At 48.2% G+C, this 23310-nt stretch overlaps 1 protein-coding gene across 12 annotated transcripts in view; it reads left to right on the top strand.

The window, feature by feature from the left end:
• Positions 1–23310, top strand: part of AGAP1 (ArfGAP with GTPase domain, ankyrin repeat and PH domain 1) — a 523790-nt gene that overhangs the window by 252552 nt on the left and 247928 nt on the right. For all 12 annotated transcript variants that reach the window (XM_036901061.2, XM_036901059.2, XM_036901063.2 and 9 more), the window contains 3 exons: positions 6527–6654; positions 7859–8011; positions 14656–14748. In XM_036901061.2, coding sequence (XP_036756956.1) covers positions 6527–6654; positions 7859–8011; positions 14656–14748 — 374 coding nt within the window. The remainder of the gene's footprint in view (positions 1–6526; positions 6655–7858; positions 8012–14655; positions 14749–23310) is intronic.

The raw sequence follows: 23310 nt of genomic DNA, 5'->3' as shown, positions 1-23310 counted from the left end.
TTCATGCTTAAATTCCTATCCAGCACTGCTTACCCAGAATTGCCTTTGGGTCCCCTGGGCCCCTCCCCCTTACCTGTTACTGGCCTCAGTGTGCTCCCTCCAGCTTCTCCCAGTAGCAGAAGAATCGCCGTCTTCCTCAGGTTTGGCTTGGCTTATACCAGGTCTCCACCTGGCCTCTAACCGGCTCTCGAATGTCAGTCGGATCTCCATGCCTCCCCAGTGCCATCCCGCTCCATGGCCCCCACTTCTCCCCACTCTTGACGGGTCTGCACCCCAACTCAGTCTGAGTATGTGGAACTCTCCTGAGAACCCTGCCCGCTGAAGCGACTGGGGTGCTTACGCAGTAGGGCTAACGTACGGAAGTTGATACTGTCAAGGGCGTAATAATGTAAGAATACTAAAGCAAATTGTTACAGAGTTGGTTGACTAGTTAAATCTCTCCCATGCTCCAGGGGATCGGGTCGTGGGAGGTGCAAGGACAGCCAGCTTGCAGCCTGGACAGGATGCCTCTGGCCACTCAGGACCTGGATGGGGGCAGGCTGGGGCGCAGGATCTGAGCAAATAATGGGTGAAGAAAGCACTGGGGACGAGGGGCCCTCCAGGGAAGCATTTTAGCAGTTGCCTCAGTGGCCTGGGCTCTGATGATGAAACTAGAGCTTTTCTGTCAGATGAAGAGAATTTGCTCCTGAATTGGAAGCTCATTTTGGTCAGAAACCAGGTCACGCTTCTGTTCTCGTGCCTCTATCCCTACCTCTGCTGGCCCATAGGTGGCACTTCAGAAGTTCTCGGTAATTAATTCAAATAAGTCTCTTCAACCAGAGAAGGTATTTTGCTGATTGAATTTACTAACATGTATTGGACTAAGCCGAAAATGTCAAAATAGTTAATGAAATAAAAACGCTTACTGTAGGTGCTTAATTGTGGATGTTGCCGATGGCAGGTGGTGCCCTGCAAGAGGGATCCCAGGGGCAGCCCGTGGCCGCTGGGCTCTTCCTGTGAGTAGAGAGAAGCAGGCCCTCAACTGACTGTGAATTACCACGTGTCTGGTCTGTGATTAGTGCACAGTTTGTTGAGTGGTCCCTATGTGCCAGGTGCTAGGGGTCAGGAGTGAGAAGTGGCGTCTGTCACGGCCATGGCTCTGCATGTGAGTATGTGTATGTGCCTGTGTGCTCGTGCACATACAGCGATGCTTAATCAAGGCATGGGCGAAATCCAGAGCTAGCCACGTTAGCACCCAAGCGTACGGGGAAATGGGGCCTCTGATGAGGAATCTGGATGGGTAGGGAGGGCTCCCCATGTGCATTCTGAGAAGGAATCGGCCTCAAGGAGGTGGGGAGCCATGTTCTGGGCAGTGGTGGTGGCTACTTGCATCACAGCCTCAGAGAACAAGTGCCTTGTGACAGCGAGGGTGAGACCTCTAGGTTGGCTGCTGGGCAAGCAGACGTGTCCTCCCTGGGGCTTCTGAACCAATGAAGAAATAGGACCAAAGCCTCAAGCGCCTGGAAGATCAAATTATTACTTTTTATTGGCAAAGCTGTACTGGAAGATGAAGCTTACCTGGCTTCCTTCTGTGGAGACCAGAATCAAACAGGTTTGCCTGACTGGTTCCCGGCAGTGCGAGTGGCACCAGTCCCCGGATTGGAGGGGTTGAGAGGGGAAGCTGGCACCAGTCCTATCAGCCCCTTGCCCACAGCGGGAGCAGGCCCATTCACAGGGGACTCGTAGAGGCTGGGCGTGCGCTGGCAGTGGGTGGAAATACCTGGAGCGGCGAACCCACCTCTCACACACATGGTAGGGGTGCACCTGTGCTGAGGAGTTTCGGTTCTAATGTCTGCATGATGGAGGCTGTAAGCAGAACAGTGCTGTGGTCAGGTTTGCCTTTAAAAAGGCCACCGTGCTCCAGTGGCCTGCAGCCAAGGGATGGTTCTGGATGGCATTTCGGCCATCAGCCCTGGGAGGGTGATTGTGGGAAGGAAGGCGGTGGCAGTAAAGACAAACCTAAGGGAAATTCTGCTGGTAGAGTCAGTAGTCTCCTCTCTCCGCACCTGGGCGGCGTGGTAGGGATAAAATCAAGGAGAAGCGGGTTTGGTGGGAGAAGGGCTGACGCTCAGCATGGGCCATGCGGACATTGAGGTGCACCCAAGGGGAGAAGGTGCAGGTGGGGCACAGAGCATGGTTCCTTACACAGACCAGGGAGCTGCTGGTACTGAGCTGGTGGTTGACGGGTAAATGTGGGGAGGATCGCCCAGGGGAGGTGCATGAAGACACAAGGGGGCCAAGGAAGGAGGCCTGGAAGCACACACATTTAAAGGGCTGCGGAAGGAGGCTGAGGAAGAGAAGTTCCAGCCCAGGGAGGAGAACCGGAAAATCAGTGTTACGTAAGGAGGTGAGGAGGGAGCCATCGGCGGTGCCAGATGCTTCCCGGAGGTGAACCGCGGTGCATCCTGGCCTCCACTTGGTCACCAGTGACCTTGGCAATGACAGGTTCAGCCCCAGGGGCAGCGAGGGAAGCCAGGCTGCAGGGGTCGAACAGATGATACAGGGAGCCCTTGCCTGCTGTCAGGAGGACTGGCTGGAAATGAAGCTTGGCCGGTGGCTCAGCTGAACCCACACTGGCTGGGTGTCTCCTGGGTGCCAGGCGCCAAGCTGGGTCTCTCTTATCTGATATCCAAGTGAACCCTACGATGGTGGAGGAAGTGGGGGTGCAGAGCAAGAGTACGTGGTCCCCGTCCTGGAGGCGGCAGCCTGGGGTGGGGGTGGGGGGGATGCCCCCTCACCTCATGGTGGTCGGTGCCAGCAGCTGCAGAGCCGGCCCGCCTGCGCCTGGACCCACCTTCCGCCTGCACTTGGCTTCTGTTTGTTGCCCGCGCCTCACCTGTGAAGTGGAGAACCGCGGGGATTGAGTGAGTCGTTGCGCGGGTCTGCCTGGCTCCGCGCTCGGGTCCGGGCAGCAGAGGCCAGGAGGAGGGCGCCCTGGAGTCACAATAGTGAGAGGCGGCCACGGCGCTTTTTCAGCGAAGTCTTATTTGGGAGCTCTCCGAGAGTCTTGGTTTTAGCAGGAACTGACAGGTGCCATTCAACGTCTATCTGATAGTTTTGAATTTATGGAGGGAGTGACTATGCAGCTCACTTTTCTTATTGCTAGTTCTTAAATAAACTTTTTAAATTGAAGAATAACATGAAGACCATGTACGAAAGTATACTTAAGGGTGTGACTTACCAAGTGATGTCACAGTCATCGCCCAGGTCAACCAGGAGGGCTACCAGCCCTAGAAGCCCCTCGTGTCCTAATTGTAGATATGGCTGAAGGGGCTAATTAAAGGAAATCTTTCGTCTGTTATCCAAATTTTCAAAATTGTGGAGGAAGTGACTTTTAAAACCACCCTGAGCACTAGTACTGAAATACCAGGAGGTTAATGAAATTGATTAGTGTCTAGTGAAAGAGCAAACATTTTCAGTATGTAGTAATGGCACCATTTAAGATTTAGGCAAAGTTCATGTCACCAAAATTGGTTAAGTGTGACACCAAGATTGAGAAACTATCACATCTTAATGATAAAGATTCCAGATCCTTTTCAGTACACTCAAGTGATTGTGTGTGTTTTATTTATACATTCTTTCATCCATTCATGCATGTATACATTTATTTAAAATATGTACATACTCATTTGTTGAATGATCAAATGTAGACAGAGACTGAACAGTTATATAAATAGCCCAGCCAGTATAATCTGGATAATATTCATGTGTTTTATGTGTTAACATTTAAATGTTCTAAACATCATGAGTAACTAATGACTATAGGTGCCAGAGACAGTGCCTCCCTCCCCCTGGCGTTCCATTTCCTTTGAGTTGTGTTTGGGGAGGGGGCTCATCCACTTGCGCAGACCATCCTGGCACTCCTGTAGGAGGGCTTTTGTGAATTCACCCTGACGTTTGCAGTGTCCTTTGAGGGTTGGACCGTGGCCCTGTCTTTGATGGCGATGGTCAATCTGGCTTTTGCACACCCCAGTGATTTCGTTTAGGAATGTGTTAAGATGAGGCACCCAGACCTGCCTTGTATCGAGCCCATTTCCATATGGCAGAGAGGGTGCCCAGACCTTACAACAGCCACTGTACATTCTCCTCTCCCCTGGCTGTTCTCTTCCTCAGGTTGGATGCGTTCAGTGTTCTTCATTAAGTTCTCACGTTTTCATGAGTTATCCTATGGTTCTAAAGCAGTCTGTATTTTAGAACAGATTTATGAATCATTTCCTCCATTTGTATATATGGTTAGGAAAAACATGAAAGTTATGGTAATAGAAATAAATAGAAATAAATATAAGTAAAAGTTCTAGTAAAGTAAAAAAACAATGCCAGCAGGTATTAGAAGTGAGAACTTCACTTTTTTTTTTTTTGGTATCATTAATCTACAATTCCATGAGGAACATTATGTTTACTAGACTCCCCCCATCACCAAGTCCCCCCCCACAAACCCCATTACAGTCACTGAGAACTTCACTTTTTTGATAATGAAAATGGTAGAACAATTAATGGACAATAAGAATTTTAGTTGAACATGTGGCTCATGCTTTGTACAACCCCGTCGTTCTGTGAGAAGCTTTGTTGTAGAAGTGCTCTTTGCTCAAGAACTCATTCACTCTTTCTAGCCTCTAAGTACGAAGGATGGGATGTTCATTTGCATTTGGATTTTCATGAAATGAGGATTTTAATAACATCTTTGATTTGTCCCAGAAAGTTCCTCAAGTCTCCCCTTAGCATAGAAAACATTTCTAGAAAATGCCCACAAAGCTCTTTAGACAACCTAGCCCGGTTTAGTCAGGATACTTGTTCATTTTCTGTGAGCTTTAAGATCTGTCACTGCGGCCATCCAGCTGAAGAGCAACTCTGAGACTGGAGTGAAATGAAAATGCATTAGAGCTGATAATCAAAAGCCCCCTCTGCTCTCCCCCAAAGAAGAAGTAAATTTGCAATCAACCAAATAATCATGATTTTAAGGTAATTGTGAATTAAGGTCCCCTTTGGTCGCTGGAACTTCAGATGCCCTCTGTGACACTTTTTGCAGCTGTTGGAATCTGATCGTAGATTTTGTCTTTGAGTTCACATAATGATTTTTAAAATGTTCTAATATACATCTTCAAAGACCCCAGATCAATACGCCAATGGTTGTGAAATGACAGAGTGCGGCGATATTCCTCTGTAATTTAAACATGATTAGCTGATGAAGGTTATGATCAATACACTACGGGGAGATAAATTAATTGATATCATCCTTTCAGGATGATAAGAGGCTCTTGGAGGTGGGATGTAACTAATGAAGCTGCTTCTTCATCTCTGTGAGCCATCTTTTATACATTGCATTTTCACTTAATCATATTTATACTATCATTCATTTACATGAAAGCCATAAGCTGTGGACAAACCAGTTCCTTATTAAAATTTTATTCATTTAGAAAAGAAATTATCTGTGGACACTGTGTGCTCCTTCTGTATTAGAACCTATTGCTGGGGACAATGACGTGGTCTTTTGCACGACTATCTTTAAAAATAGCAACAATCTGGGCAAAGACAAGGATTGAATATCATTGAACTTAATTGCAGCTCGTCCCCAAAGACACACATCTATTCAAATAAAAGCTGTAGTTATTCTCCTGTAGTGACACCTCTTGGTGTAGGAAGAGTTTTCTAATCGTTGACTTCCTTTCCAATTAAATCCAATATGCTTTATCAGTGAGCCTATTTGCCAAAAGTAGTTATGGCTGGTTGAATTTAGATTTGTATTGATTAAGATAAACTTCCAATGTGTGTAGTAATATATTTAAATAAAGTCTTTGATATAATTACTTGTCCTTGGATATAATTCTATGCAGCAGCTTACAAAGTTAAGAGTAATTCTTTAGGCTGTGTAAGGATAAAAGAAAAGAGTTTTGATTTTTTTCAAGAGGGATTGGTTAAATTGCCCTATTATATTTGGGATTATTTTTGCTGCAAGTTAACTGTAAGTGGAAGAAAAATCACATTAGAATACTTTAAACAAGACAGGTTTGTACTTTTTGTTTGGTTTATACTCAGAGCTTCTGAGGTGGTCTATGCAGGGCTTGCTGAAGCCTTCCGTGGAGTCGGAGGGCCGGCCCTTCTTCCAGGTGTCCACCGTGTGTGGCTTCTGTCCCCACGGTGTCTGCTGGGACTACAGCTAATATATTGCATTTTAAGCAGCAACAAGGAAAAAGACAAAAGGAAGGCATGGGCCCAGGGCAGCTCTTATGAGGAAGATCGCTGGAAGCCCCACGTGATCCTTCTGCCAGCCATTGGCCAGTTTGCTTGCGTGGCCATACTTAGCTAGGGTGCAGGGGGACGAACCAGAGGCAGGTCTGGGGAGTGCCGCACTGATGCTGGGAGCTGAGTGCCCAACCAGACACCAGGAATTCGATTCCCACAGATTACAGGGGCAACTGCCATCCTCTGCCACGTTCCTGGATTTGTAAACATGACTTACGTTGGTTTCTTTTGTCTCCCTGCCCACTAGTTGCCCAGAAGATTGTTGCCACAAGGAAGAAGCAGCAGCTGTCCATAGGGCCTTGCAAGTCGCTACCCAACTCTCCAAGCCACTCGTCTGTCTGTTCTGCACAGGTGTCTGCTGTGCATATAAGCCAGGTACATTGGGTGCCCAGGAAGTTGGGCTGACAGGCATGGCACGGGAAGGTATACCTGTCCAAAGAATATCCTCAGCCAGTTCCAGTGTGCATTCATTTTTCTTTTCAACTTTATAAATAACAGCATGTTGGTAATTGACTTAACATTTCCTTCAGAAGCTGCTGTGGCCAAGTGGTTTTATGGGAATCATTCTTTAATGTTTTCTGTCTTCATGCTGCCTGTGTTATGAGGCATGCTGGCTTGAGCAGGGGTGAGGTGTGCATCGCTGTCTTTGCTGTTGATTTAGATCGCCCTGCATCGGTCCTGGTTCTCGTCTGCTTATAGGTTGAACTGTGTGAGTAAATCTCAGTGGCTAATCCCACTGTATGCTTAAATTTGGTGGCAGCCCTCAATTATAATTGCCATCTCCCTTAGGCCCAATGGAAACTACTGTCTTTCCATAGTAACATTTTGCTAAATTATTCACTTGGAAGCAAACAAAATAATTGTCACTTTGAAGAACCTAACTTGAGCCTGTTGAGGAAGCTGTTGACTTGGTCCTGTCTTCACGTGTGCCTCTGATGAGCATTTCGTGCACAGGCGTTACACTGGCAGCGTGTAAAAGGATGCAGTAAGGAGGTTTGGTATCTTCTTTTGGCTTTCTTGGGAAGTTAGTAATTGCGTTTACCATGAGGACCTGTAAAGGTAGAGCCAAGGATGTTAATGTCTCCACCAAAGGCATCTTTAATTTTCAGTGACTCTTGAAATATCTTCCAAAAGCATTCGTGTTTTCCAGAAGTCACTTTCAAAGTGTGAATTGGGGTTCAGTTAAGCAAAACAGTGCTCTTTCTCTGTCTAATCTGAAACAGTGAAGGAACCATAGATCCCGTTTAGTTCAACCAACCCCTTCATTTTTTTAGAGAAAATAGAAAATAATTACATTTTTTCTTTTTTTAATTTTAATTTACATTTTTTTAATTAAATGGCAGACTTCTCTTTCTTTAGTCATTATTCTGAGACAAAGCAACAGTGTGCGATAATCTGTGTTCTAGAACGAGGCTGCGTGTGCTTGATGCAGGTTCGACAGCGAGGTCAGAATGACTGCCTGACCTGTCGTGTTTTGAAGGACTTGCCTTCAGTGTGACTGGTTGTGACCCCACAGAGGTGGCGGCAGTAGGTGCCTGGAGAGTGTCATTAATAGAACCTTGGCTTTTAACTGTTACAGACGAGCAATGGAGGTGGGAGTTTAAGCGACTACTCCTCGTCCGTCCCGTCGACGCCGAGCACCAGCCAGAAGGAACTGCGGATCGATGTCCCTGCCGCCAACACGCCCACACCTGTCCGGAAGCAGTCCAAGCGCCGGTCCAACCTGTTCACCGTGAGTGTCCGCCCTGGAAGGAAATTTGGGTGTGAATCTGGAGAATGCAGTTAGTATTAATCTGGTTCCCCACTGGTTCAATGATATTTGTAGAATCAAAAGTAAATTAGTGAGAATAGCACTCATTTCCCTGGGAGTCTAAGAAAATCATGAGAAGCAAAGGTGTGGGTATGGAGCAAAGTGGGAATTTCTCGGTGTGCACGGAGCTCGGGTACGTGTCTCACAAATGAAGAGCAAGGGGTTGGTATGAAGATATTTGTTACCTGTGTCTTTTTTGGTCTGTAGCTAAAGGCTTGTCACATCAGATGTGAGGAGATGGCACAGATGCTCAGACTCGCAGACGTGTGCATCCGAGCTTTCCGTCGAGGTGCATGAGCCATTTCCACCCCTAGACCTTCTCCATCCTCAGGCTGGCAGTGCCTGGAGACTTAGCGCACGGGGAGCCTTTCTGCAGCAGATACTTAGGTGTGTTCAGAGGCTCCTTGATGTAAGGCTCTCCACCTGGACTTTTCTTCAGTCGTCCGTAGAGCATTTTAAAACCAGATCAGCTGTGTGAACTTAGATATAGGAACACGGTTTGTGTGTGGGGTCCAGGCATGAGTAGTTTTTAAAAGCACCTTGGGCCACTGGGGTGGGGAGAACCACAGAGGAGGCCAGATCGCCGCTGCCCTGGACAGTCCTTTGCGTGCAGCAGACATTACAGAATGAAGGCTGTGCAGTTGAGCCCAGAACTCCAGAGCCACCGTCATATGACAGGGGTCATTTGACTTGAGAAGAATCTTTTCCATCTCAAAACAGGTCTGTGCATTACAAGGACATGTTTTTAAACCTGTGATTCTCAACCGGGATGCTTTTGCCCCCTGGGGAACATTTGGGTGTTTCTGGAGAAACTTTGAGTTGTCACAACAGGGGGCAGGGTGGGTCCGGTACTGCCAGCATCTAATCATGGTTAGCAGCTGGGGTGGCTGCCAAGCCCCTACAGTGCCCAGGTCGGCCCCACAGCAGAACAGCCCAACCCCTGGCGGCACAGGTGCCCTTTTCACACCATTCACTTCCAGTCGCTCACTGCCGACTTGGGTTCAGGGAAGCTGGGTACTTCCTGTCTCAGCTAAAGGAGGGCTCTACAGGCTTGGTGGGGGGCTCGTCTGACCAGCCACCCTCATTTAGAAGTGGGAGCGGTTGATGTCATACGCAGCTGCCACTGACCGTAGAGCCCCATCCTTCCCTTTCCCACCGTGTTGAGGTGGTTTTCCCTGTGGACAGTCACAGATGCCAGGGTCTGGTGCCACCAGCACATACCCCTGTGCCACATCGGCTCTGGCAGACGCTTGGCCGGGGGCAGAGTGAGCACCGCACAGACCAGCCTCGGCCCCGGCCCCCACTGCTGCGGCTGTGTGACCTCGGCAAGTTGCTTTGCTTTACCTCTGAGCTGGAAACAGTAACAGTCCTGCAGCAGGGTGGCTGGGACACATTCCTGCAGGGCAGAGTGTCCTGGCTTCCATGTGTGCCCCACCGCCACGGCTGTCACCAGAACGATCTCTGATAGTGCTGATACTCAGAAGCAGGCACAGCTGTGAGAGGTTGGGCGGGGGTGGCTGGGTTTGTACTGAAAATCACAGGTTAGTATTTGATGAACTTAAAGTTACACCCGAGTAAGATGTCTCATTGTGAAATTTCTTTAGACCCACTGAGAAGAGGAGCAGGCACCTAAATAGCACTCCTGGCTTTGTGTGACACGCACAGCTCCGCCTACACCTGTCAGGGTCTTTAGGTTGAGAAGGTGTCACTCCCAGAACAGGCTACGTGCTCGTTCATGTCTCGGTGAACTTGAGAAACCAGTTGCCGAAGATACCGAGGGTTGGCGGTGAGCGGGACGCCCGCGTAGTGGGAGGAGTGCAGGTTCTGTACGTGCACAGTGCCTCCGACCTTCGCCATGCTGGTCAGGGCATTCCGAGAGGGGACTGCCAGGCTTAGCGGCCCTTCTGGGGCTGCCCTTACTGCTCATTGGCTTGGTTCTGCTGCAAGGGAGGAGTTGAGAAGCTAGGAAGTAGCTTTAAAATGGGGCTGTTGGTCAGGAGAGTCCAGCCTGTCCCCTTCCCCGCCCTTTATAAGGGCAGCTCTGGAATGGGAATGTGTTGGAAAATAGTGTCCCAGGCCCTGCCCCCTGGGTAACCGTGACCACCCCGATGGCTTACAAAGGAGGAAACTTTAAGGCAGGAGAATAAAAATAATAACTGAGGTAATAATACCTCCTGACTGTGCTGTCTGCAGTCCTGGTTTCCTCTGTCAGGGGTACTTGCTGCCAGAGGCCACCCACACTCCAGAGAAAGTGGTTTAGAGAGAAGGGGGTCAGGGCAAGAGGTGAGCAGAGACCTAGAGGTAAGGGGCCCTCTCTCTGCTTATTCAAGCCACACACACGTGTGCGTGCCACGGTTGGGCATCCAGGAAGAGACCGGCCCCCAGATGTCCAGTAAAAGCTCGTCCCTATGGTTACTAAAAATCCCCATCAACTGTACGTAATTCACGTACCTAATGTACAACGACCTGCCTGTGACCTGTGTGCTATCAGTGGTGGTTCCTCTCTTTACATGCTAGAAAACAGTTTGAAAACAGTCTATTTGAGAAATGGAATCCAGCTGCGCTCCTGTTATCGGGGGAATCGAAATTTGGGGTCGTGAACGAAGCTAATACTACAGTGGTTTTGCATCAAGACGTTGAAGGGAAAGACAGCTGAAATCCTGGGCAAGACGTGATAGGTTGGCCGTTACTAGATTTGACATTGAACAAAATGGTAGTGGTGGTGATGGTGACATGTGGGCATTTTTAAGTCGAAGATCTTAGAAATATTAACTCCACTAGATGTCAGTGTCATGCAAGCAATGAAAAGAGGCAAATTAATTTTGACATTGTAGCAATTAAGAAATTAAATTCTCATTGTTACTAGTTTGCACCTATCTTTAAATATGGAGAATTTCATAGACTCCTCATCCCTGGCAATTGTTGGTAATTATTGAGTTAAACTGGCAAAAAGTGCATTTATTTAAATGCGTTTATTTAAAAGCATACAGTAGGAGGACAGATGCCATATGTCAGGCAATCTTAGTGAATAAAATCTATGCAGACTGGGACTGTAAGACCCAGTTGAAGGGGCACCGTCCACTTTATTAGGCCCTCATAAAGAGGCCAGAGTTAATTAAGTTGTGCACACATCATCTTTCAAATACATGCTTATAAATTTTATAAAGTCAACCTATAATGCACCCCTCTGGATGAAGGCTTTGCAGCCCCAGATGTTTCTGTTTGCACTTGTACATGTTTTTAAACAAAAATCACGTGAACTTTTGTTACAGACTATAAACTTAAAAATCTCTCCTGCAGATACAAATTAAGTGTTATCTTTGCAGTAGGACTTGTGCTTCACTAATCAAAAGCTAATTGTCTTATTTTGCTTATTTCTTTGAAAAATGTTATTGTGTTTTAAAAGCAAATATTAAAAGGTCATCTCCATTCAATCTATTCATTCAAGATGGGCTTTCAGGACAATTACTTTAGTAGCCCTAATTTGCATGTGGTTGAAGTGTCTTTTTATTAGAAAATGTTTTCATACATATAGAAATAATCACATGCATATACCCACCATGCAGCTCATCAAATACAAGCATTTGGCTGCTGCTCTTTCAAGAAATAGACAAATCTGAGGCACTAGTTGAAGCCCTCCAGGTCTGCCTCCCAGATGCATTCCCCGGCCTCCCTGTCCAGGGCTCAGCTTGAACTTGAATGTGGCACTTATATCTGTGTCCATGTTTTAAAGTTACTCTTGTATGTGTCCATAACTGTGCATGGCATTGCTCTGCCTTTGCTCAAGCCTTATCACATGTCATTTACATATTTTTTAAAAGCTTACCGTATAACACCGATACCATTAAACAGAGCCAAATGAACCCAATAACCAAAGGCTCTGAAGAGATGTTTCTAACTCATAGAAACTTGCTGTAAAAATAAGGCAGCAAAATATGGCAGTATAAACGGAATTTTGTCTTTCTTAGAGGAGAGCATGGGTCCAGCCCCCTTAGCCTGTGGATTGCTAACAGGGGAGGAGCAGGTTCCGTTTGATGGCGAGGGTGCTTCGGAGCGATGCTTCTTGTCCCTGTAAGCAAGTAGCTGATGGGATGTCCCTTCATGGCTTTTTCATCACAGGGAGAAAAGTTGAACATTTCTATGAAGAAGGAGGTGAAAATTAGAATATCTTAACCTTTCTCTCCTCTGTATTCAGTGTTCGTGGAGACCGTGCACCCTTCTGGTTTGCTGCCGACCTACAGGGAGGGGTGTGATAAGCTCTTGTTAGCTTTGCAGTTGTGCATGTCAGGCTGGTGGCAGCACAGAACCGAGCTCTGCTTTGTGTCTGGCGGCTTCTCGGAGTCATTTCCACAGTAATGCAGTAGGTGCTGTTGGAGACGGCGTCCCAGAGTCGGCAGGAATATCAGGAGAGCTTACGGGGCGTTTACGTGCTGCGGTGTTTTATGTCTACTGGGTTTGTATGAGTTTGAGTTGTTGGATTTCAGGTTTATGGATGTACACTACGGGGCTGGTTGTAGAAAAAGTAACTGTGGGATGGAGATACTGCAAACCCTTCTGCCCAACAGCATGCCAGTGCTGCCTCCTCGAAATCCTAGTTTTAGGACTCTTCCTAAAAATGTTAGTGTAGTCAGGAAATTTGTATTTTATTTGGGCACTGAAGTCTTTCTTAAGTGTCAGTCTCATTCATCTAAGGCTATGTGGTCAAATGTGGAACTTAGATCTTCCTAACTCTGCTTCCTATGGAGTAAGGAAATTCTGCCCCAGGAATAGTGGCCATGGGGGACAGACGTGCTGCCTTGAGGAAGATATTTTTTTATTTTTGTTGTGTTCGTTGTTCTGTGTAATAGAGAATAATGAAGATGAATTTTCAAATTTCATAAAATTTGTGATCTGTGTGCCATCAGTGATCTCTGCTAATTTAAATTTGCTGAAAGGTCATCACTGTAGCTTTAAATCTCATTTTACAAAAAGATAACCTCAAGTTCCAACTTTCCCATGAGTTGAGATATGGGGAAAAGAGAATTTAGGGCCATTTCATAGCTCTTAACTATTCATTAATTATTAAATATTTAACTAAGGAGAAAAGTGAGCCCCCTAGCCCCAGGCTAAAGTTCATGACAAGGTATTGGTAAATATCTCTTCTTCCCTCCTAGCCCAAAGGGATGAAGCCTTATGTTTCATTTTCTAATGCAACCTTCTATTTGTTGCTTGGATTATTTCCTGTTAGGTCACTCCAGGCCTCCACCATCCTAAAGAAAACAAGCGCAGAGTACCTGGCACATAACAGGTGGCCAATAATGTCAGTTCTCACACTTATCGTAGCATGTTTTCTGACGAGCACGTGTGCCACTGAAGTGCTGCATCTGCGTTTATGTCATGGGGACGTATCTCCATTACGTCCTATGACCTTGCTCCTTTTAAGATTTAAAAAGATTTTAGAAATCAGCTGCTCCGTCTCATACCCCTTTGAAACTGGATTTCATTAGCTTTTCATTGCAGCACGGGACACCACAAAGTCTTTCCATTTCATATATCATCTCAGATTTGAAAAGCACATGAAAACGTTTCTCCATTTCCAATATTGCGTGAGTAATGTTCCCATTGAAAAGTAATGGAGTGAAGTTGTCACTTGTCAGCACAGTTATTAAGGAGGACGAGTCTCAGATCTTTCTCTCATAATAAAATAAATCTGTCAGAAAACCGTTGTGCTCACACTTTCTCATGCCATCTAGAGATGGAGGCTCAGCCGTCGGTCTCCTTCCGTTTCCCCAAGTCACGACAGGCTTTAGGCGGTGGCCTCCCTGGGCTGACCGTCGCCACCTTCCCCGCCGATCGCCAGCTCCCAGGCCGTTCACGGAATGTCAACAACATGGCCAGGAAAACTGCTCCAGGAACTCGGCAAATGAAGCTGCTCGTTTTTCCCTGACTGCTGTTTTGTAGTCAGGGAAACGGTATTTTCAACTTTTCCCCCCTGTGTTATTCTTCATGGTGGTGTACACTAGTTTGACTTTGAATTTGATGTTTTCTAACCATCCAGAAGCAATAAAAAGGAACGTTCACAGCACCTTGATAGGAATGAAGGGTGTACCATTAAATTGCACAGCTGAGTTGTTAATAGAATTTTTTAAATCCTTCAGACGTTAATTGAATATATGCGTTTATGTAGTAGGTTCCCCAGACGAGCAGCGACGAGCAGGTTCCTCTTCGGCTGGATCAACTGCAGCCTCAGAATGTGTTTTCCTGTTGGGCGTTACTTTTCTATATGGTCCACTGGTTTCTAGTAATTGAATTTTGAACTCTTTAAAATAGAATTAACAGGTAATTTTGCAGTGGAAAAGTCAGGGGGAAAGTTTAGAAAAATCTCAGTAACGTGATGGATCAGTGGATGTGAGCTACGTTGACAGCCTGCTTCTGGGATGTGCATGCGGACGCGGATGCCTGTACATGCACAGTTCATCCACATCCTCTAAATAAGTATTTCCAGACACTGTGCAATGGGGGCAGAACTTAGGCAATCTGTGAACCATAGTCCCTGACCAAATGCTAACTTTGTTTTTGCTTTGCAGTCTCGGAAAGGAAGTGACCCAGACAAAGAGAAGAAAGGCCTGGAGAGCCGAGCAGACAGCATTGGGAGCGGCCGAGCCATCCCCATTAAACAGGTGCGCTGCTCCCCCTTTTCCCTGCCCTGTAACTGGAGACACACCTCAGGTCTCTCCGTGCTACGAAGCTGGCTCGGTCGCCAAGGCTTGTTTGATGTGTTCTGTTGATGAATGTAGAAGTCCCTCACTTGACATCAATTAGAAGAGGTTCCTGTGTGTATTAAAATAGGATCATTAGAATAAGAAGAGGGAAAATGTGACAACAGATCTAATGAAGTGCAGTCTGCCCGCCTGCATATGGAGTGTGTTTCGAGGCCGAGCTGGCTTCAAAGGCTGCCTTTGTAGCTCAGCTTTGATTGGGCCGCTGGCCGCCAGTCGACAGGGGTAAATCAGATCGCCATACAAGAGCCCCTTGTGATCACAGGAATAGCCCGATGTGGCCCTAATTTGCTCTCGCAGACGGACATCTGAACACTGTTTCAGGCTGGTTTGTAACAACGAGGCAATTAGTTGTGATAATCATAGCCGGTGTGTCAGCTGTGCGCTCTTGTTTGTAATTTGCTAATGAAGGAATTGTAACTTTGATTAGGTTCAGTTTCATTTAGACCTTATTATATAAGGGAACATTTACAGCTGTAATGTGGGGCGTTAATTAAACTTCCTCATTACACAACAGGACTTGAATTCAAGCATTTGTTTTGGCCTAGGTTGCTAGCCTGGAATAGGTTTTCATTAGCCCAGAAACCGGGCACCAAATTACTTTAGGTCTCAAGTAAAACAGGAATTCACATGACATGTTTTGCTGTTACATTTCCAAGGAAAATAAAAATAAAGAGTTTGGCCTGGTATTGTGGCTTCTAGAGATAACATCTTTTGATTTTGCTAAAGAGGACCAGTGGATTTCAAGTGCATTCTGCCTGAGTGAGAGAGAAAAACCTGTGGGCAGGGCAGGAGCTCTGCCTCAGATGGGCATCGCCGTGACTGCTGTGTCCCTCCGGCGATCCCCCCTGCTGCCGGCTACCGTGGGCACCCAGACACTTTTACAAATCCTTTAGGAATTCATGTTAGTGCTGGCCTTCAAAAGGGCTGGCATCTTCCCACAAATACAGTTTTCGCTCACTTGAAACAAGTAGGGATGCAGCTTTAGGGGCCAGGCAGTTTGGGGTGGGGTGGGGGGGAAAGTGAGATAGGGCTCTGGCACCTGGGGTGAGACCAGAGCAGGGAGTCCGTGGGGTTTTTTTTACAAGACACATTCAGACATGTGATGAATGTGTGGACTAGTGCAGGGCCCCTAAAGAGAAACCTTTTCCTTCCTCTTTGCTGGTGGGTGATGTCTTTGCTCAAACACAGGTTCTTTATTCTGGAAGCACATGCACATAGGTGCTTATTCTTTGTGCATTTACATTTATTTACAAACCTAACTGTCTACATTAGGTCATTTTCATGTGTGCTTTTTATGCTATTGATGCTGTTTCAACTAAAATTATGAAAGTCATTGAACTCTTCTCATTTTAAAAACTGATCCTAGGACATTTCCTTTTGGGAATATTAAAAATATTAGACTGTTTTCCTTAATTCATGTCTACCGTTGATTAGAGTAGAAGTGCTTACCTCCACGCGAGCAGGGCAGGCCCCCAATGTAATTGGAACTTTCACTCAATTTGTACCCTGCTCTTCTGCAGAGGGGTTCACTTGACAAGTGAGGTTTTCAATATGTGTGCAGATCGGAGTTGACCATCAAGCGTAAAATGAGTATTACCTAGTCCTTGGAAGCCCTTCAGTTGTGAATGTTCAAAATAATCTTGATGAAATCTAAATCTTGGTCTGATTTTTCATTGAATCATGGCACATGGAGGTCCTTGTCACGTGTAACTGCCCCCACGTGCAGCCAGACAAACTCCTTCCCAGAAGCCCACACCTGGTGGGTCAGTCCCCCTGTGGCAGGATGATCCAGGCATCAGACCCATCTGTAAAATGGGGCACTGGATGATAGCTGAGTCCCTTGAAGTACTGATATGTGGAGATTCTAGAGAGAATTTTTAAATTCCAGTAAAAGTGGATTTTCAAATTGGTCGTGCTCAGGGTCCCTTTGTGAGAGCCTTCCTGTGGATCACACAGATTGATGTGGGTTTGCAGTCGGTTGTAGGGATTCATCTTGCTTGCCTGTGCATGCCCGTGTTTGTAAAGGAGCCGAGATCGTTAGCCATAGTCTGGATTCCTACCCCTCCCAGCGTGATGACTTCGGCTAGTAGAAATAAAAGGCGAGGATGGCAGAGGAAGGAGTCCAGTGGGGCAGCGTCTGCCTAGCATGTTCTAGACGCTCGACAGCCCTATTTGGTGAGTAAATGAACAAGTAAATGAATGCTGATCATTGAGTGCCTTTCTTACAGCATCCCAGCATTGTTCCCTGTTGACGTAGCTGTGTTGTTCTCGTCTCAGAGTGAACCCAGATCTGGTGCGCATTCTGGACCAGGCAACTCAGGAAGCCATGGGCCAGGATTGGGACCCAGGTCCCTGTGCCCATGTTCTCGCCACTGCCTGTGGATAGAAAGCCTTCAGAAAGCTTAGAAAACAAAGTTGTATGTTTTAAATTTATTATGTGAACCCTGACCATGGAAAAAGATACCTTATGCTCGTGTAGAATTAACTTGTAAGAACATGCCTACAGCAAGGTGCTCCTCCAGAGGTCATGCGCTGCACTGTCTGTCCTGGAGGGTGAGGGTCGCTTCGTCCCATCTTGTTTGCACACACATTTCAGGCCCTTCTCACCAGCACAGAGCACTTTGTCTTAAGGCTCACCTGTGTTCAAGGCCTGGTGTGCATGTTGGGGCACCGCACCCTGGCTCCTGGGCCCTGTGCCTAACAGCAGAGAACCTCCATGGGACCTCCGCCACCTTCACGGGGCAGGAGTGGCGGTGATTTTCAGACTGGCCAGTATTTTTGATCATTACAGACTCTTTTTTTCCCCTCCCTGCAGGAATCTTGTAACGGATGGTGTAGGGCACAGGCGAGGCTGTCTGCAACACGCTCTGTGACCTGACTCCTGTTTTACAGACTGTAAAACAGTTCTGGGGAATTATTTTAACCGTGTCTCTCGCTCACATTTTACAGCTTGTTTCCCAAGTGGAGGAGCTAGCCGGATCATGATAGGCAATGATTTCCTCTCTCCCCTTTTTCCCCAGTTCAAGATTTCTCATCAAAAACACGACTTTGAATTCTCTGCAGAATACCATCATTTCTTGAGGACCTGGGTCCACCTTCCCTTTTTTGTCCTCCCTAGGTTCTCAGAGGAGATTTGGTTCAGAGTTCCATTTCTCCTTCTTCTACCCCTACTTTTTTTTTTTTTTTTTTACTAATAAGATACAGCCTATTCGAATAAAAATTAAGAAGCAAAGCAAGAAAAATAAAAAGCCAGAGGCCCGGCTCAGCAGCGAGTGGGCTTGTCACGTATTAATTTTTCATTGCTGTGGAGAGTTGTACATACATAATCACTTGATTGCAGTGGGAGTTAGGGAGCGCCTATGGTGTCATTTGCATAAATCTTGTTAAGTCAATGGCAGTTAATGAAGTACAAATGAGCCCGGAGAAGGTGACATGCAAATCGCGGGTGGCAGATGGGAGGTCTGTTTGGGGGACGGCAGCTGTGTGCTCTCCTTTCTTTCTCTCCCTTTGGCATTTTTAATCTCTATATTATGGTGCAGATACACAGCCTCGGCACTGGCCTCTCCCCGCTTCCCAGCAGGCCCCTGGCCGGGCCGCCGCCTCCTGCCCCCGACGGTCCCTCACTGCAGAAACAGCCCCTGGCCTCAGACGTGGTATCATGTACTGGTGTATATTTGAATTTTAAAAATCTTGACCAGTTTATCTTTGCCATGCTTAGAGAATTGAAAAAAATACATTTTTTTTTTTGGTTGGGATAAGAAGAGTCCTCACTAAATCTTTTAAGGTTCATGTCAGAGTGAAAAGGAGTAAAAAAAAAAAATACTGTCTGCTTTATTATGCTTCTATTTGGGATCTGTTCTTCCCCTTCCAGACACAGGCCGGCCTTGTTTCTCCAGCCCCTGGTGCCTCCCCGTGTTCATGGTGGGTCGTGGTGGGTGCATTCCCAGGCTCAGTGCAGGTACGGAAGTGTGCGAGGGCCCCACCGTGTCAGGCTGCAGCCAACACCCCTCACTGTGCCGCAGCCCCCCAGAGGCTCCTGCAGGCCTGTCTCATTCATGGCTGGGTATCTCTTGCTGATCATTTGTTTTACAAAGATTTAATGCTAGCAGGACTCACAGTGAGCTTTCAGGGTTTCATGGGCTGCATCCCTTACTGCTTTTGGAAGTTTTTGTTTATTTCGTGAACTGGTTGATATTTGGAGAGAAGCAATAATCTCCTTTGACGCTGGAGGAAATGCAGGCAGAGAGGTGCGTTCAGGGGACATGAGCCGGGGCGACAGGGAATCGCCACCCCATCTGGCTCTTACTGTGTGGATCCAGCCCAGCACACTCCCTCATGCTCGGGCCTGGGCAGGTCAGCATGCTTAAATTGGGGGGTGCTCCATGGATACACAGGGGTGTCTTCATAAAATTTTTTTTAAGTTTTACTTTTGACCTTGAACCCAGATGTCATGGCCACCTCTAGTTGGCAGTCAGTGAGAGCAGTGGGGGGCTTTTCAGGAGCCACCTGAAGCCGCAGGAGGACCCTGTCCAGCCGGCAGAGGGCCAGCGGCCTGAGTGGGGCTCCCCCCGTGGGACTCTGCTATTGGCCTGTGAACCGTTTTGAAGCCATGCAGTTTCAATTCTCAGTTGAGCAGAAAGAAACAGTTGTCAATTAACAAAGGGAACCTCTGGAGTCAATCCTCTTGGCCAGCCTGCCGCAGGCTGCTGACCTACGTCGTCTGTTACCTGGGGTCAGCACGAGGGGGTGGCTCATGCGGCGTGGACAGAATAAAAGCCACTCAACGATGCTTGTTTCACAGTCCCCTGGAAGTATGACACCATGCAGAGCCGGCGGTTAAATGCTCAGCCACGGTGCGCTTTCCCGGAGGGAACAAGATGCCAAAGCAGACGGAAACTTGAAAGAGATGAGAGGGTGAAGACAGGAGGGTTCACTGGCAGAGTCTATTCTGCAGGTCCATGCCACCCTGTGCTGCGCCCACAAGGCATTGTGGTGGCGGCCCCTGGTTATCAAGCCTGACCACAGAGGAACCAAGGTGAGCAGAAGGCGCCCCGAGAATACGCTGTTCACCCATGTGGCAAATCAGCTCTTCCCGGGCATCAGGGGCCCGTTTAGTTCCTCAGAAGCAGGTAATTTACTGACATGGACTCTGGTGCCCTGAAAGCTAATTCCCCTCCCTTGGGTGAACAGCTCCCCGAGGGTGCTGCAGCCAACCTGGTTTGCAGCAGACTCAGCCAATTACGACTATTAATTTAATGGGTCAGGTGGGTACATCACATGCGTTTAATCTGACTCCTCAACTATCATGCCATCATTGGCAAAGCAGCGGAGAGTATGCGGGCTCCTACATAGGAATTTACCGTTGTCTATCCTTGAATTAATAGGGCACGCCCTTGCCCTCCCCCGAGCCTTTGGCAATGTGGATGGCAATAGGGGCTTTACGAAATGCTTAAGGAGATTGCATTAACCAAAGTACAAAATCTATCATCTACATATAAATCTGTGAAGCAATTTAAAATAATACTTCCCTTGGTGGGGAGGGCAGTGGGGGTGGCAATGCCAAGTAACACAGGCCAAGAGCTGTATAAAGTGCCCTGCAAAAGTAATGTTTCCAAGAGTGGGACTTGATTTGAAGATTCAGCATGTCATGTCCTCTTTGCATCTGTAATCAAGGAGCTGGGATAATATCTCACTGAGTTAAAATGTTGTTAATTTTCCTTAAAGTTCATCAACAGTGGTCAAACCCAATTCTTTATGAGCTCAGAAATATAAACACAGTATAAATAAAGGAAAGTTTCACAAAGCTAATGATGATACGTATTGCTCGAATTTATTTTTGTCTTGCTGAATCAGTAAGATACCTGTCTTTGGCATTGTGGATAAAGTGAAGGTGCCTGTGGCCCTGATTCTCGCCCGGCCCTGGTCGGCTAGCTCACTACACATGTGAGGGCAATACGTTGCTGTTGACTATACAAAGACCTGCCCAGTGCTCTGAGTGACACGATGGCATGGCTGCACGGCTGCTGTATGGCTGCAGGAGAGCAGAGACCGGTAGTGGGGGCAGCGCCGAGGACAGAGACTGAGATGGCTGTGGGGGTGGAGAGGCCCAGAGGCCGAGGCCCAGACAGCTTGCTGCCTGCAGACTTGCATTGAGTGGATGGGATTCTAGTGATGGACCTGCCACCATGGAAATAAAGTTGGATGTAACTCTGTCACCCCAAGAACATTCCATTGTCATTCCTTGGTCTCATTGAATCCATAGTGAACTTGCCCAGGGCTGGAACCCATTGACAAGACAATTGGTGACAGTCAGCAGGATTCATTGTTGACCAAGGGGAAGAACAGGCTGCCCTCGTGGGAGAGGTGTCTCAGTGGGCTGCACCTATGGACAGGGAGACATTTGAGTGTCCCCCAGTGGACGTGTGGTCTGATGTGGCTTGCCTCCTAGAGGACTGGGCCCCACCCCAGGACTGGGAAGGGGTGGAGGCTACACCTCAGGCAGTAGGGGTGGTACCTTGGTATAATAAGTATGTCCTTTGAGAAACAGAGGGCCCGTGAGGTGGCGGGAACGGTGGGGAGTTTTCTTCTCAAATACAATCTGCTACTCGGAGGAAGAATTTAAAGGAGGGAGAAAGACGTCCTCCTGCAGGAAGCATGAGAAGAGAGGCAGCACAAGAACGTGAGCTGCGAGGTGCCATTGACGACGTAAACAATTTGTTCGTGACTGAAATGGTGTCACTATGAGGTGCTGTGGAAACAGTAAAGGAGAAGCAGCAGCACGAGAGCGCAGGCCGCCAGGTGCCGTGGGGCAGGTGGGGGTGCAGTGGGGCTGTCAGCCCCGGGGATGGAGGGGCGGAGGTCTGACCAACAGGTAGGGGTGGAGGCCCTGCCCGGGCCAGAGGCATCCCTCCTTGGTTGAAACCCCACCTGGTTGAAAGCTGGTGGAGAGCCCAAAGGAAAATAAAGACTTGGCAACCGCGGTTCCTCCAGGAGGGGCGCAGCCCCCTGCCCAGGCCGTGGAGCGCTCCGTGCTCTGCTCCGATCCTCAGGCTCAAGCAGTGAGGGCACAAGAGCAAATACAATCTGCTACTCGGAGAAGAATTTAAAGGGCCCCATGAAGGTCACGAGGACCCAGGAGTGGGTTGATGTGATCAAGGTAGGAGCAGACAGAGAGGAATTGGATGGAAAGTCAGACAGACTCTACTGGAGCTGCGGCAACAACTGAGACCGGAGCAGTGGTTCCACCCGCTGAGGATGAAGCAGAAGTCGGGGACAAAGCAACAGGACAGGCCTGTGTGTCTGCAAGACCTTCTGCTGGGGAGGCTGGAGGAGGTGGGAACTAGAGGGCCCGGCGTGGCCCTTGGCTAACTCATCTGGGTGGATACAGCCAGGATGACCGCTTGGTGGCAGTGGATCTCCTCAGGCTGGGGGGTTATTATAATTTGTCTTAGTTTTGTTATTTGTATATTGTCATAGCCTTTGTTGTTATCATGTTATTACGGAATTTGGTTACAGTATTCCAGCTTCCTCAAACAGGGACCTTGCAGAGGATTAAGGGCACACAGATTGAGAAGCGAGAGTCCTGGAGGGGCGGGATGTGGATAAAGTGAAGGTTCCTGTGGCCGGGACTCTCCCCTGGCCCTGGTCGGCTAGCTCACGGCACACCTGTGGGCAGTGCATCATTATTGACTCTACAAAGATCTCTGCCCGGTGCTCTGGGTGACACAGTGGCAGGGCTGCAGGGCTGCAGGAGAGCAGAGGCTGGAGGGGTGGGAGTGCTGAGGACGGAGCCTGAGACGGCTGCGGGGCAGAGGGGCCCAGAGGCAGAGGCTGGTTTGCTGCCTGCAGACTCGCTCTGAGTGGACGGGATTCTAGTGACTGACCTGCCACCGTGGGAATAAAGTTGGGTATAACCCTCTCACCCCAAGGACGTCCCCTTGTCATTCCTTGGTCTCACTGCATCCATAGTGAACCTGCCTGGAGGTGAAACCCATTGGCAGGACAGGCATTGTTTCTCATCTGATTTGACCAGTTCGTAAAGGTCTTCCGCTCACCCTGTGTGGACACGCCGCATACCCTGTGCAGGGAAACCAGGTCCCAGACCCAGGCTGGGCTCAGACCTGCAGGGAAGACCCAGCCCCTGGCCTCCAATACTGCTGGTGGGTGGGTGGGGCAGTGGAGGCTGTTCAAAGGCCTGGGAGCCCCAGGAGACGAGGCATGGTGGGGGCTCCAAGCTGGGAAGGTGAGCGCGAGGGGGAATGGAGGTGGGGGCAGGCCCGCCGGACTTAGAGGCACGCAGCCGCCAGAGGCAGGATGGGGGGGAAATGAGCCCAGCGTCCGGGAAGGGATGTGGTGGAAGGGGCTGGGAGAGCGGAACCTGGAAGGGCCCTGCAGCCCTGTGAGGGGTGTTAGCGGGTGCTGATGGCTCTGCGTGGGCTGTGGAGTCATGACGCGTCCCAC

The sequence above is a fragment of the Manis pentadactyla genome, chromosome 6 (assembly GCF_030020395.1).
Source record: "Manis pentadactyla isolate mManPen7 chromosome 6, mManPen7.hap1, whole genome shotgun sequence".
In the NCBI taxonomy this organism is placed as follows: Eukaryota; Metazoa; Chordata; class Mammalia; order Pholidota; family Manidae; genus Manis; species Manis pentadactyla.
This window is presented reverse-complemented; position numbering and strand designations above follow the sequence as displayed.